General features: G+C 47.8%; 1 protein-coding gene across 8 annotated transcripts in view; it reads left to right on the top strand.

The window, feature by feature from the left end:
• The window catches only part of CASZ1 (castor zinc finger 1), a 306,042-nt gene that overhangs the window by 175,661 nt on the left and 114,780 nt on the right, over positions 1-15,601 (top strand). For 4 of the 8 annotated variants that reach the window (XM_053400927.1, XM_053400931.1, XM_053400930.1 and 1 more), the window contains exon 1: positions 1,843-2,036. The exons of 3 other annotated variants lie outside the window; for them this stretch is intronic. In XM_053400927.1, the coding sequence (XP_053256902.1) occupies positions 1,988-2,036 (49 nt within the window). In that variant the 5' untranslated portion in view covers positions 1,843-1,987. Of the gene's footprint in view, positions 1-1,841; positions 2,037-15,601 lie in introns of those variants that run through there. One more of the 8 variants, XM_053400929.1, reaches the window with a different exon arrangement.

Raw genomic sequence — 15,601 nt, 5'->3', positions numbered from 1 at the left:
GAGTTCAAATCCCCATTCAGCTGCAACGCTCACTGGGTATGCCTTTGGGCCAGCCGCCATGTGGTATCCAGCCAAATCCTATGCAGAGTAGACCCATTGAAATTAATGAACTAAAGTTAGCTGTGCCCATTAAGTTTAGTGGGTCTACTCTAGGACTAGCACTGAATATAGCCCCCTGTCTCTCAGCCTAACCTACCTCACAGGGTGGTTGTGATAATAAAACAGGGAGAGTAGCATGTATGCCTCCTTGGAGGAAATAAAAGTAAGAATAGTAAGAATAGGATAGGATAGTCCAGGGCCTCAGCAGTGTGGGGAAAACAATACTGAGGCGGTAGATGGTACTAACTGGCCCCCAGTCCATATTTGGAAATATTTCATCATGGTGCTTTTGGGGGGAGTTTATTTGTGGAGAGGTCTTTCAGCGGCCATTAAGCTAAATGGAGACTCCATGCTCAGCAGCAGGGAAAGGCTGTTTCCTTCAAGGCCTGTTTAGCAGCTCTCTGAAGGCTATGGCTGGCCAGTGAAGGGAACAAACTATTGGGCTAGAGAGTCTCCTAGTCTGATCAAGCAGGGCTTTTCTTAGGTTCTTAAGATTCGGGAATCAGTCTTGTGTTGCGACAGGGAACAGTTATCTGTAACTAGAAGGTGCAGATCCTGACGATATTGAATTAGGTGATATGGGTAGGGGTGGGAGGGTATTTTTTGGGGGGGAGGTGGTTGAAAGCGTGACTCTGAAAGGTGTAATCCAAAAGGTATTTTCCCACAAACTATCTAAGTGAGCACTGAATGTGTTTTAATGTGCCATTTGGCTGGTTGCCTGTGGTGAGTAAGAATCAACCTACAGGCCACCAGCCAGATAAACTTTATAAACACTTTTTTCCCTCTCTTTTTTTGAAGTCACAAATTGGCGCTGGGTGGTGAGCAAGCTGGTGAAACTCTGGTGGGCTTGTGTGCAAGGCTGGAGGAATGGGTAGAATCTGGCCTTGTAGCAGGGCTTGTTTTTACTAGAAGGGGAGAGCACCCAGCCTCTGGAAAAATAAAAAAATGGCAGGACGTGTTTCTTAAGTGAAAAGTTTGCTTCATTGCCGCCATCATTATATTTTATAAATGTATATCCCGGTTTTTGCCACCCGGGTCTCAAAGTGGCTTAAAACTATATGCAATGTGCAAAGTTCTGAACATGAATTCAGAACCTCAGGAATCCACAGGAACATGTTCCTTCAGAAAGGCGCAGCCAGAGAGTCCGGTGTGCAGCAGGCACAGGATGGGGGGGGAGCAAATGGGTCATGATATAAGTGGGAACAAGTTCTAAATTCAAGATGCTTGGGATAACTTGAGCAGGCTTCCTGCTTCCTGCCACCACCACCACCCCCTCTCCCCCCCAAAAAAAGTCCAGTTTTAATATACTGAATCCACCACCTCCTTGCTCCTTTCTTTTCTATTTTCCTGGACAAGAGTAAAGCACCCAGAGCAATATAGGCAGCCCCTGGGAAGCAACCCTAATAGGCTTGGGAAGTGTGTGTGTGTGTGTGTGCTGAGAGTGTTGAGAGTGTTCCTTTCCCTTTCGTTACCCCCCTCCCTTCTTGAAGCACAGCTGGCTGGCTGGCTGGCTGGCTGGCTGGCTGTCTCTGAGCTAGCTGGCTTCCCTCTCTCTCCCAGAGAGCATCCTCCTTCCTCAAAGGCAACCAGGCAGGGACTGAGCCGTCTCCCTCCCCTGCTCTCTTTCACCTGCCCTCCAGCCAGTAGGAGGGGAGGTCGTGTGAGCGGAGGGGGTGGGTGGGGGGCGTGGCCACGGGGCCAGGGCTCTCCTGCCAATCACCATCACTTCTGACACCAGACCGCTCCCCCTTCCTACTCTCCGCCACTGAACTGAGCTGGTGCCCAAGTGGATTCCCAGGGAGGACCGTCAGCAGCAATGACATCAGTATTTTGAACCAACTTGTTATTCGGGGAGCAATCAGTTGCAATTAGGTATTAATTAAGTATTATGAAAGTTGATTATTTAAGTGAATTCGGCTTTCGTCTCTCCGACTATGGTAAGTAAGGCACAATTGTGCTTTTCCCCCTAGTCTGTTCATTCCTTTTTATTTCCCCGTCTCTCCTACTTTGTACCAAAAAAGGGGAAAGTGTGTGCCGGCGGGGGGCGGGGAGGCAACCTTTGACCTTTTCTCCTCTTCATTTCTCATTGTCTTCTTATTCCTCCTTATGTCTCTCTCTCCTTTCCCCCCTTCTTTTTAACTGTGAGCGTGTCCGTCCGCCGTGGACGGACCGACCACGCTCGGCTTGTCTATAAATAGTTTCTCTTTTAGTTTAATAAAACTAGCGAGCGCAGCTGATCGGTTTCATGTTTCACTCTCGGCTTCAAGGTTGCTGGGTGTGTGAGTTGGGTAGTTTCTGCTTTAAAAAAGAAAGGAAAAAGATACAAACCACTTAGCTCTTCACTTCTTTTTAAGAAAACTTTTCAGTTGTGTTTCTAGTGGGGAAGCCCAAGTTGAAAATGTCTGGTGCGTTTGTGTGTGTGTGTTGGGGTGTGCTGGGGGATGGAGGGTTGTTTGACAAGAGTGATGAGCGGCTTGTCACTCGGAGGCGACAAGCGCTTACATATGTCAACTTTCAAAAGGTTTTTAAAAGATCTGCCAGAATGTTGCAGAGAGATGGCAAGGGGGATGGATAGCACTTGTTTTTATTTTTTCGGTGGTGTGGGGGGGCTTTGCTGTCAGGTGCAAAGGTACAAATACTGTTTCACTTTTCTTTCGGTTCTTTACGGAAGTTGTTTCCTTCCTCCTCTTCTCTTCCCCCCCCTCCCCGCTCCACACCAGGTTTATAGTTTTCTCAAGGAGGCTAAAAAGAAGGATTTTTGCCCCTCGGAAGGTCTCTCTCCTCTCCCTTAGCGGATATCAGATCTGGGATCTGTTTGTGTTGTTGTTAATGAGAGCATGGCGTTGTGTGAGGCCCGGGGTATTAGAAGCTGTGGTTGTGGGGGAGTACAGAAAAAAAGGAGGAAGTTTATGTAGATTTTATTATGATGGTGCATTTCTTCTCTCTTTTCCTCCTCAAATATTATTTTTCTCCCTCTCTCCCTTTAATTATTCTTCCCCTCTTTTTCTAAGCTCCCCGCCCCCTTGCACCTCATCCTGTCCGTAAAAGGTTGCCTGTCAGGTTCCCAGCGTGCTGTGTAAATGAAAAGGAATTTTAATTTATTTGGGACAAGCTGGTGACGGATGAGGAGACTGCTTATTACATTTAATGAGCTTTCCCCCCTCTTCTTCTCCTCCTTGCACCTTGGCTGGATTGTTTTCGCCCTTTCCGCGGGAGATTTATAGGGGGTGTCCCGTGCGTTCTGCTGCTCCCCCTCCCCACTTTTGTTTCTGGGACACATAATGGTCACACCAGGGCAGGGTTGCACAGGCCACGGCAGAGGTTTGTGGCCGTTTGAGGTTCCCACGGCCTATTCGGGGGAGACGGGACTTTATGGTGATTGGCGGGTCGGAGTGTGGAATCCATGGCCTGGCAGCTGACTCCATCAAGGGGTTGACTTTGAAGGAAATAATTTAGGCCTGAGAAATCATAGCCTAGTATCACTCCAACGTGCTATTTTGGTGTCGTTCTTTGGACATGCTTGTGTTTGGAGAGTTTTGGGAAACTCACTAGGTGTTTGGGGATTGCTTTCTGCGATAGGTCAGCAAACAGGAATTTCTCAGGGCCCAGTTTTCCAAACCATCCTCTGCCTGAGACTGAATTTGTGCATAAATGACCCCCCCCCTCCTGTTTTGCTCGCTGCCGCTCACCCTGCTACTTCACACTTTGTGGCCTATCATAGAGTCGTGGGCATGGGGCGAGTTTCACATTCTTACCGCTCTTTAACCTCTCTTGTGAGCAGGAATGGGAAGTTAAAGCATGTTGTGGAGTAACTAAACTGCATTAAGTGTCGTCTCTGTTTTATTATGAACCCGCCCCCCTTCCAGACACACACAGAGAGTTAAAAACTAGTAACTGCAGTTATCCATACACCAAACCATCCTGTGCTTGTTGATCCGACATGTTTGAGATAATTACTGCAGCATTTATTTCATAAGGCATAAGATTGTAATAAAATGGTTGATGATTGACTGGCCTCCACTTTGCACCTGTTATTTTGGTGGAAAAGAATGAAAGTGCGTGTGTTGATGTGTGTTCCTTTATGGTCTTTTTATTTATTATTTTTATTATTATATATTGGTTCATCATACCAGGAGATAAAAGCACCAGGAAGTGTTCAGTCTGCATTGTTTTGAAATATTTGGTTCTTGGGTGTGCGTTTGTTCTTTATTAGGCTTGATATGTTCTTGTTCAGGATGTGGCTGAGAGACGGGTCATTAAAAAAAAAAAAATCCCCTCCCCTCCCTTTCCCTTTTTCTGCTACTGTTGTTTTTCCTACGAGGTTGGACATTTTAATCTTAAGGGGTAGAAAAGTGACTTTCCCCTGCAGTTTCAAGATATTAGGGGGTGGGAGTAATTATTGAGGGTTGGGATGACGTGGTGCCATGTTTTGCAACCTCCCTAGTTCTGCATCCAAGGCCTCGTCCCCCTCTTTGGGAAATTGGCACCCCCTGCTGGCGGGAGCTATAGCCTTCCATCCAGTAAGTTCTCCCTGATGGAAAGGGGCCAATAGGACTCTCTGTTGCTGTGGCAATCGCCCTCTGGCACCTAACAATGAGCTCAGAAGGAAAAAATGGAGTCTTGAGTCAGACCATTTAGCTTCATACAGTATGTGCTGACAGGCAGCAGCAATCCAGAGTTTTCAGACAGGGAGTCTCTCCCTGGAGATACCCGAGATTGAACTGGGGACCTTCTGCAAGCAAAGCAGGTGTGCTGCCTACCACGGTATTGTGGCCCTTCCCTTGAGACATGGGAACATAGGACTCTGCCTCACACTGAACCAGACCATTGGTGCATCCAGATCAGTACTGTCTACACTGACTGGCAGCAGCTCCCCAGGGTCTCAGGGAAGTGCTTCTCCTTGCTGTACCTGGAGACTTGTATGCAAGGACTTTTTGCATACAAAGAAGATGTTTTACCGCTGAGCCATGGCCAGCCAAGCTTCTAGACTGTGGTGGGAGTGAGTGGCAGCACACATGTGGGGATCCCCAGTAGAAACATACTTGTGCAAGAAGGCCCAAGATGTTGGCTGAACCCTGGAGATTAGGGCCTGGAAGACTGCAGTCTGCATGTGAGTGAGCCCATTTGTTGTGTTCTGAGGTCAAGGGCTTTATCTCTCTTTGAGGGGCCTCTGCCAAGCTCCTCAAGTCATCACAATACAAGCTCTCTCGATACCCTTTTAGTCATACCTGAAAAGGTGCCAGGCAGGAGTGGCAGAATCGGAAGGATGGTTGGTTCCTGCACCACACTATCATGGCGGCCAAAAGTTTGGGTGCTTCTGCAGAGGTGCAATTTCACACACTTTCTATGGACCCAACTCTACTTTTCATGGAAGTTCATTTTCTGTTGGGTCATTGGGGTGAATGGCAGGCAATAAATTAGTAATAATGATAAAATGTGGGATGACGATGCTGATAATGAAATAACGTTCATACCAACGCACAGTGCCCAGATAAAGTTTTCAAATAATAGTGCCACCATTTCCTTTGGGTGGTGGTCACTTGAGGTTTTCCCCACAATTAATGTCATCATTTTTGTGCAGAATTTCATTCAAAAGCAAAAGAAATTTCCAGGCCCTTATGGTGGTGAAGAAGCCGTCACCCCCCTGTGGGCAGTTCTTGTTGGCATCTCAAAAGCCTCAGGTGGGCTCATGTAAGGTTTCTGTTGGTCAGGATTTGGGGCTTCAGTGCCTCACATAAATTATGCAAAGTAAACACATTTGTTGAACTTACACAAGCTACAGAATTCATTCTTTGCAGAATTCATCTTGAATGCAGAATTCAGCGTTGGCAAGCTGTTGTTATGTACACTCCCTCTTTGCCCACATGGAGAATATGCAGCTCTTTCTGAGAGCCTGTTCTTTTTTGGAATCATTCATTCCAGGAGGAATTGGTTCACAACTGATGGTCATCTCTCTTCCTAATATTTGGGAGACTTTGGGGAAGTGTTGCTGGGTGCTGTAAGACTGGCTGTCTGATCACCTGTGGAGAGTGAGAATCTCCCCTAGGGGACCAGCCGGTTGATACGTCACTGATTAAGCTGGCAGGTTAGCTGTGGCATCCAATGCATGCTCAACCTAGAAGGGGAGGGGGAAAATAAAGAACTACAAAATGCCAAATCAGTGTCAGAGGACCCCGCTGTTGGAGGGCAAGAATGCTAGAGCAGAGGTGGGTAATCTCAGGCCTGGGGGCAGAATGCAACCCTTTAGGATTCTCTGTCTGAGCCCCCCAGGACTCTCCTTAGGCCTAGGCCTCTCCTCAGGCCACACACTCTTTCCCCTAGGCCAGACCCCTCACTGGCTCTGTTTTGTGCCCTCCTCATCTGCCTTTGCCTGGCTGGCATTGACTTTGGCCCCACCCATAACCGGCATGTGGCCCCTGGGAGGCTCCTCAATGGGAAAGCTGGTTCTTGGGAAGGGGGAAACTAACCGCCTTCCCTCGTGCTTTAGAGCACTTCAGTTCAGGCAAGACACAAAATTTGTCAGAAGGGCTGGCAAGGCGTTTGGAACAGTTGCACTTTGTAGCATGGCTCGCCCCTTCCCTTGCTGATCAGCGCAGGCTGCTCTGCCCTGGTGTGCTCAGTTGTTGAAGGAAGGTCGTGGGTGCTGGGCACAAGGTGTGTCTGTAGTCCGAAAGTGAGGGCCACCTTGGGTTTCTAACCAGAGAGCGGCTAGCAATGTGCCCTCAAGTTCCCATGTGTGTTGTGGGACCGGGCTGTTTTGCACAAAGTGTCCCGTCACTGCCAGAGTTACCCCTTTCAAGCACGCACAACATGTAAGAGAAGGTTGTGCTATTCCTGAATTGAAAACGTACAGGATGCCGTATGATGGTTAGCGACATGGAGGGCTTTGAGAGTAATTTGTGAAGCGGAACACTGTGGCTCCTAGCTGTGAAGGCTGTGTTCCTCCTCCACTGTTGGAGGTAGCATGCTTCAAAATACTAGTTGCTGTAGACATCAGGTGAGGAGAGCTGGTGTTGCACCTGCAACCTGCTTGTAGGCTTCCCATAGGAAATCTAATCCAGCAGGATTAGATGCTCTTACGTTCTGCTTCCCTGTGCATGCAGCCCATGGCCCACCTATGACTCTACCTCCATTTTGCCTCTTCTGTCAGCATTACTGCTGCTGGCAGTGTTTTCTGCTGGCCTACCAGGGGAGTTCCACCAGCGTAGGTGTCACAACAGTGTCACACCTTGCAGTGCTTCTGCTAAATCGGAATAGCCCTCAGCTGGCAGATGTTAAATACCTGATTGTGCCCTAGCATCATGATCCTATGCGTTTTTACTCCAGAGTAAATCCTATTGAGCTACTCCTAAGGATGCATGCATACAACAGTTGCCTAATTCTGCATTGAACCCAGCTGGTTTTACTTCTGAGTAAACACACGGATGCTTGGGCTGCGCGAAGGGAAACTTTTATATAGGTCACAAATTATGAATCATGTGGAGCGGTGTGCTACCAAAAACGTTTTGGGCCTGGTCATTTTCATTTTGAAAATCTGGGCTTTGAAATCTGGATGTTTGGTGCTGTGCTGCTCCACCAATTTTTAAAAAGAATTTTCTTAGTGTCGGACTCAGAGAAGGCTTTCTGGGACTGTCAGTAAGCAATAAGCTTACTCCAGGTCATAAGGAAAGAAGCATATGTTTAAATTGCTTTTATAACGTGTATTCTCATTCTCTTGCTTAAAAAATAAATAAATTCCTGGAATGATCTATCTTTATTTCCCGTTCTCTCCTCATCCACCTTTACGGGGAGAGCTCAGTACAACACGATGGGATCTAGTTGTGTGTACAAAGAATTCAGATATGAAACACTGCCAAAATATGAAACACTCTCAGCAAGTAAAAGGTCTAAGATTGTATTTGCAAGACAAAGCAAAGGGCTTTACAGGATGCAGTGGCTTGGTTGCAAGTAGGGGGGATCCAGATGTGGAGTATTTTCAGTGTTCCTCCTCCAAAGTGACTGAGAAGTTGAATGCTACTTCTGCGAAACCAGCCATGGACATTAGGAATAGAGAGAGGGAGAGGGAGATAGCATAGAGGTGCTTTTCACCTTCCTTCCCTCCCCACCCCCTGTTGCTTGAGGGATTTGCACTGCGTTCTGCTGCCAGGCCAAGTTCAAGGTATTGACGCTAACATAGAAGGGTGCTAATGCATGAAGCATGATACAGCTCAGGAGCAGGTTACTCGAAAGACCACCTTAGCTCTTATATACCAGGTAGATCTCTGCAGTTTGCATGAAAGTTTCTCCTGCAGATCTCGGCAGCCTGCTCCACAGCAATTCGGAGCAGGGCTTTTGGTGTAGCTGCCCCTGTTTTCTGGAACTGCATCCCTTTCGAGATACAACAGGCACCTGCAATTGAAGGCATTTCTCCTCCAACAAGGTTTCCCAGCTAGGTGAACTGGTATCTGCCATAGGTGGCTACTTCATATCATTTTTAAATGTACCTGTGTTGTTACTTTCTATGTTGTTTTTAAGCTGTTTTCCCCCCGCTGTTTTTGTTGCATTTTGTGCATTGCTTTGGGTGGTTGGGTGGAAAGCGATAGATAAATAAATAATACCCCCCCAAAAAAAAACCACAACCCACCAGCATTGCCCACCAGCCCCCTTTTAGCTACCTTCCCACCATCAGAATCTATTGCATGAGTGACTTTACTAGAACCGACTAAGATCATCCTCGGAAGCTGATAGACTTTAATTTCAAGACTAGAAAGGCAGACTCCTCCGTCACACAAATACGTCATCCCAAAGTGCCATGGCGGACTGCAGGAGGCAGGATTACATGGAAACCACCTATTCCCCGGGCTGATCTTGCTCCTGTTCTTGTGATTTAGATAGAGGTCCTTTCTTGTCCCTTGGAACAGGAAGGCAGCCTGTCGAGATGCAGAAGGGTGGCACACCCAGCGAATTTCCGAAGTGCGGAGAAACTCCCCTTTATGAAAGTAGTGCATCCAGCCGCCTGTCAAGACAACAGGTTTTTGCCTGGGGGATCCAGATGAGTAGTGTTTTCTGTGTTCCTCCTCCAAAGTGGCTGAGAAGTTGAATGCTGCTTCTGCGAAACCAGCCGTGGACTTCGGGAATAGAGAAAGAGGAAGGGAGAGAGAGAGAGATAGCAGAGAGGTGCTTTTCACCTTCCCTCCCCATCCCCTGTTGCTTTCCTCTCATTTTCCCTTGAGGGTTGGCTCCACTTTCCCTTTTATTAGAACAGGACCTAATTGAGGCTCAGTTCTGGGAAGCCAAGTTTGAATCATACTGATCCCGGCGTTCTTCAGTGAGAAGTGGAACTGAAGGGGAAGGACAGAACTGTCATCTTACGGCACCAGACAGGTTGGCAGCTCCCATGGGTGACATCATCACAGCAGTCTGCCAATCAGGATGTGGTCAGGGAGCCATCCACACACTCGTTTCCACTTCGGGAACCCTAAAGTGTATGTCTGGGGTGGGGGCAGCAAATGTGGTTTTATCCAGGTATAACCCACAGGTCGCTATCCTGTTTGGCCACGCACAAACACTCAAGCGCGCGCATGCCCCCCGCCCGCCTGCACCCCTCCGGTTCACTGCGGACTGGATCAATTTGGACGTCTTCAGCAATAAAAAATGCCGATGTCGTCCTAATTCACCAGGCCCCGAGATGACAGCAAATTTACATTTTTTAATTAAACTAGCAGCCAGTTTTTATGAGAGGGGGCTGGGTTATGCAAATCAAATGGTTGTGTACGAAAGATTAGGAGAGTTTGGGAATAAATTCCACAAATGCTAATAAAAAAGAGAGAGAGAGAGGGAAAGAATGAGAGGAAGAAAGGAGGGACATTGTTCCATTAGCCCCTTTTAGACTGATTTCCCTGGAGAGAAGTAATGGGGGTTATGGGGGGAGGGAGCTTTCAAAGACAGGTAACATTAATTTTTAGGATTGAAGGCTTTCTAGGATGGAGACCCTTCCCTGAGGAGCATGGCAGTTGGGCAGCAAAAGAGGAGGAAACTTATTAGCTGTTCCGTTGGTGCCACTATCCCGCAAAGACCCTACTGAGATTAGGACCACAAAGAGAGAGTAAGGCTCCTGTATGTGTCCACATCAGGGACACCGACTTGCTGGGCAGACTTGAAAGCAAGCAGCTGGACAACACACATGAAGATGCCGAACATTTTGCATGCAGAGCTTGGACTGATGTGCAGCTGCGGTGCGATCCGACACCTCTAGGCGTGTGGAGACATTTTGCACAGCAAGGAAGTGATGCTTAAAGTAGCTAGGTGCGACCTGAGGCACAATCTTGAGTTATTTAAGCTGCGGCCGCACAGGCAGCATTGATATGCATCAAGCTCCATTCGCTTAATTGGGGATCTCCATAAACCTTAAGAAGGAAACCAGGGGTTTTGCAGAGCTTCACGAGGACATCCCTGCTCCTACAATTCTTGCATTTGCAGTGCCTCAGTCACAGAATTCTAGAGTTGGAATGGACCACGAGGATCATTTAGTCCAACCACCTGCAATGCAGGAATCTTTCACCCAAAGTGGAACTCAAACCTGCAACCCTGAGATTAAGAATCTCATGCTCTAACCAACTGAACTAAGAAGCCTCGCTGAGGAATTTGCATTACGTATGCGACGCTGCCTTCTTGTTGTAGCTTCTGTTTACACAGTTCTTGCATTGTCCAGAGAGTGCTTAGCAATCTTTCTGTTTCTTATACACCCTTATGAGGTAGGCCCCCGCTGTTCCTACTTTAAAGTTGGGGCACCGAGGCCGAATCTCCTCCCCGCCCCCCAAGACTTCATAATGAAGCCTGGACTTTGGTGGCTGTAGGTGAGCAAGGAAACATTCAGGACTGGGCTTGACATAAGCCAGAGAGTTTCTGCAGAGCTCCCAGCCAGCAGGAAAACTGGGATGTGAGCCAAGCAGGACTAAGAATTCCCTGAAGGAGCAAGTCAAGGTGGGGAGTCACTGCTGTCCTATGTTGACTGGGAAGCCAAGACCTTAGTGCCAGGCCACACCCAGCTGGATTCCAGTGACGTGGTTTTCCAGCAGCTGACACCATGCGCACCACAGTGCAAATGACGTGTCATGATGAATAGCAGTCATAAGTGAGGAGTGTAGACAGTTGTTGTTGTTGTTGTTGTTTTGAAAATGCCCCATTTGGGAAGGTCCTTGACTTGGGATGATGGTCCTGATAGGTTCAAAGCTTCCAAGCTTCCTCTTCTCTCTGCAGAGGCATGGTTTTCAGCAGAGTTTGGGAACTGGGCTGGACTGGGTGCCCTGGCACCATGAGCCAGATAGAGGCTGTGTCAGCTGTCGAGAGAAAGAGAGAATTCCCAAGGCTGGGAAGCGGTTTGAGTTTCCAATCCTGAGGCGGTTTCAGGCTCAGGATAAAAGCCAAGCAGCCCTCGCAGGCTTGAGTGAGAGTGAGAGGGTGGAGGGAAGAAAGCATTTGGTGCTGCTGCACAGCATGGGGAATGAGACTGGGTGCAAGGGCACCCCAGACTCAGCTACCCCTTCCAGTGCCATCCCACAGGGAAGGGCCTTGGCCACAGGGTTCCACTTTTTTTGGGGGGGAGTGATGATTCACACAAACAAATGTGCTTTCCTTCAAGTGATCGCCCAGGCAAGCAGACTCTTGCAAAAAAAATGTTCTGGATTATCAAATCCTGCTCACTAGCAATTCCCAGATGTGAGTGAAATGTGCACATTTTCATTTCAGTAGTCCTGGGAATGTTGCATACGGCAAAGGGGTACAACAGGGAAATGTCCAAGTGCACGTACAGTTTTCACACATGTTTTCCTGTGTTAACTGCAGCATTGATCAAAATGGACTATTCTGGGGGCATTGGACATCTGAAGGTTAGTGGTGTTATCGAAAAAAGTGTGAGCTCTCCTGCGAAAAAGATGCATCCTTTTTTCTTTTGCTTTTGGATCTTGTGGACATGGGAAAGAGCAGAGAGGTATCCAGCACACAGGAGTTTCTTTCCACCTCCTCTTGTGGTCAGAGGTGTGGTTGCATTGGGCCATATCTTGTTGGAAAGGGTCTGTCTGTATTGTAGATTTAATATAATTGTAGAGTTAGAAGAGACACCAAGGGTCATCTAGTCCAACCAACTGCAATACAGGAATCTCAACATGCGCTTCCCCATCCAGTTTGAAACCATACCGGACCCTGCTTAGCTTTGCAAATGTGCTAGCAGTTTTATTGCTACATCATCAGGTCTTATCTTTCTCTTCTTGGAAATGGTGTGGGGAGTCTGTTGAACATAGATTTGCTCCAACTGTTGCAAATTTCCATTTGGTCTTACTACCTTTTTAAAAAACCACTGTTTTCCAGGTATGCATCTTAACACCCAGTTGACGGTGTGAGAGTTTGAAGGCATCACTACTGAGCAATCATATAAAGCATTGGGAGCGGGGTGTCCTTTGTCCTTAAATAGGCCTCAGATGTCCTTTACCTTTTTCCTGCCGTTTCTAAAGGAGTGGGGAGAAACTTTACTCTCTTGTTTACTACTTGTTTAGAAAAGAGGAGTGCCATAGCACTTCTGCAAGAAAGTCGTCTGCCTCTAAATAAATTTAATTAAACAAAGTTTCAAGAAATACTGGTGATAGAACAAGTAGGGTGTTGCTCATTGCTGGCGATGATACATGCGCTGTCCAATTGGGACCCACAGCACCATCCCAGGCATGTTCCATAAACATTTGCAATGGATGTGATGTCTGGTGGCCATAAGAGGGAACAGCACTTTCCCTCTGTCAGATCCTGTGATTTGAGTGTTGAGGAAATGCAATATCCCCACCACTGGAAGCACTGACTTGAATTAAACTCTAGATCCCTATGCAACAAATGAGTGGCAACCGTGCATATATTGCTCTGTAAACTGATATCCTGGAAAGGCCCAGAGCAGTTTACCGCAGGTGGAGCTTTTTTGCAGGCTAACAGCTGACTTCCTCAAACACGGGAGGTGGACCAAGAAGGTATTTGAGATGCAGCACAGAGCGCCTCTCGTCCTGGAATCTGTGCTGTTGCTTAGAACAGTTTCCAGTTGCAAAGTGCTTGACACATCCTTGAGAGCCAGGTCGATGTTGTCCCCATTTTATGGCTGGAGACCTAAAGCTGAAAGACAAGTGATTCAGGAATATAGGAAGCTGCCTTATACTGAGTCAGACTGTTGGTCCATGTAGCTCAGTATTGTCTAAACTGACTGGCAGCAGCTCTCCAGGGTTTCAGGCAACAAACATTCCCAATCCTACCTGGAGATATTGCAAATTGAACCTGGGACCTTCTGAATGCAAAGCAGATGCACTGCCACTGAGCTACAGCTCTTCCATTTGCTTGGAGGCTCTTGCAGTATTGTATCATGCATATTCAACATAAATGATGGTCATAATTGTTGTTTTTCATTAGGCACCTTGTATATATTGGTAGTAATAGTTACTGTTGCTACTACTACTTACACACTAGCATCAAGTGGTAACTAGCATTTCTAAACCAGTCTGCTGCAGATTACCATTTTTTGCCAACTATTAACATCACCTCTTGCCCAACATGTTTCCGTGGAGTCAGTTCACACATCAATGTGCAATAAAAGGCATTGAAAATTAAAACAGTGTGTGCATGAATGTGAGTTGGCCCTGGGTTCTTTCCAGATCATACCCAGGCTACCAATATTTGGAGCATGCTGGGTGCCATCAGGTTTACCAGTGCCAGTTGCTCCCCTCGCCTTGATTTCTCTGTCTCCTCACCTCCCGTATTGGCACCTTTTGCCACTTTTGAAACAGGTAGGATCCGGATCTGGAACTTGGCAGGTGCCTGGGGGCTCTCTGGAGGACAACGGTTTGTGATGTCACCTGTTTGCTTTATTCATCTTCTCTCTCCCCCACCCCACCCGCCGCTCTCTCGTTTGTTTTGCTTTGTTTTTGCAAGAACATTTTGTGCCGGCAGATGTGCCAGCTAGCCAAGTTCTGAGAGAGGGTGACTGACGGAGGGTGTTCCAAACTGGTTTTGGCCTCCGTTCTCTCGGGATGGAGGTGGGTAGGTGGACAACAGGAGGATGTCCCCCACTTTGGTTGTGCTATGATACAAGATCACCCCTGCAGACAATAGTAATGCACAAATATAGTTTAATTACTCTCAGAACAACCAATAAACTGGAATGTTGTGCAGATGGCCCTGTATAAATCCACCGCTGATTCACTCTTATTGGGTTGGCGTCATGTTGCAGAAGACACCTGCAGAAAACTCCTCACCGGTCTGGAGGAGCACTCTCAGCTGCCCTCAAGAGTTGTCCCAGAGGCAGGACTAAAACAAACTGAAACCAACATGGCGGCTGCGTATTGCGTGGTAAAACTGTCCTGGCGGAGATGTTCATACACTCCCAAGAACAGCTTCCACAATGGCATCTTGAACAGTGCGTGATCTGCGTCATAGGCAGAGAATGTCCACAATTCAAAATGGCCGCCACTTGAGGGCCAGAAGATGCCCAGAGGCCCTTTCACCGCAGTCTCCAAGCCACCCCACCGCTGTGGCTTCTCTGAGCTTTGGTGGGTCATCTTATCTCCCCACCCTTCCTGCATCCGTTTCTCCTTCTCCTCCCCCCCACCCCCCGCCCAAAGACAAGAGCTGCATCCTCTTAGGGAGACGCAGTTTGTTTTGCCAGGGTGACCTGTTTAATCATCTCATTTTCTGGTGGCCGTTTATTCCTTGTTACCACGGTTACGGCCCCATTAAGGGGAGAAGCAATAAGGCAGTGAGTCAAACAGGTAATAAAAACATTAAAGCCATGTGCGTATCGGCAGGGAGGGCAGAGGGGGCGCAGCGAGACGCAACTGGCCCTTGCCAGGGAGGCAGTCAGGTCGGTGCTGGGGTGGGCAGAGGGAGGAGAGCAGGGAGGAAGTGCAGGGTGACTTCTCCAGACTCAAGGGGAATGTGGTTTTTGTTGGTTGGTTTGTTGGTTTTTTTAAGCCACCGTTGCAGTGTTTTGTCTTTGAAAGCCAGTTCCCAAGGTTATGCCCTCTGTAAAGTGACCAAGCCATGGAGATCAGCAATACAGGAAACTTGCCTAGCACCAAATCAGATCCTTGGTCCATCTAGCTCAGTATCGCATACACTGGCAGGCAGGAGTCTCTCCCAGCCCTATCTGGGGATGCCATTGGGGATGGAACCGTGGGTAGAGGGTGGTATAAAATTATTATTATTGTCCTCATTATCATTAACAGCAACAACAACAATATCCTGGGACCTTCTGCATTCAAAGCAGATGCTTGACCACCGCATTGTAATCGTCCTTCTCAGTGGGGATGGTTGGGGCTATAAGGAATCAGGAGCGGTGTTGGCTCTCAATAGCTCCCATACAGTTGCATGGAACAAAGTTAAGTTGACTGCTGTCTGGAACGCAGGCTGAGATTTGCCCGGGCGTCATGGGCACTGAATTAAGCCCCCTGCTGCCGAGTTTGCCTCCTTTCCTTACTCTCATAGAAGTGAATGGGTGCCG

The sequence above is a fragment of the Podarcis raffonei genome, chromosome 8, assembly GCF_027172205.1.
Source record: "Podarcis raffonei isolate rPodRaf1 chromosome 8, rPodRaf1.pri, whole genome shotgun sequence".
Lineage (NCBI taxonomy): Eukaryota > Metazoa > Chordata > Lepidosauria > Squamata > Lacertidae > Podarcis > Podarcis raffonei.
Note: the sequence above shows the minus strand (reverse complement) of the source record. Positions and strands in the feature narration are given on the sequence as shown.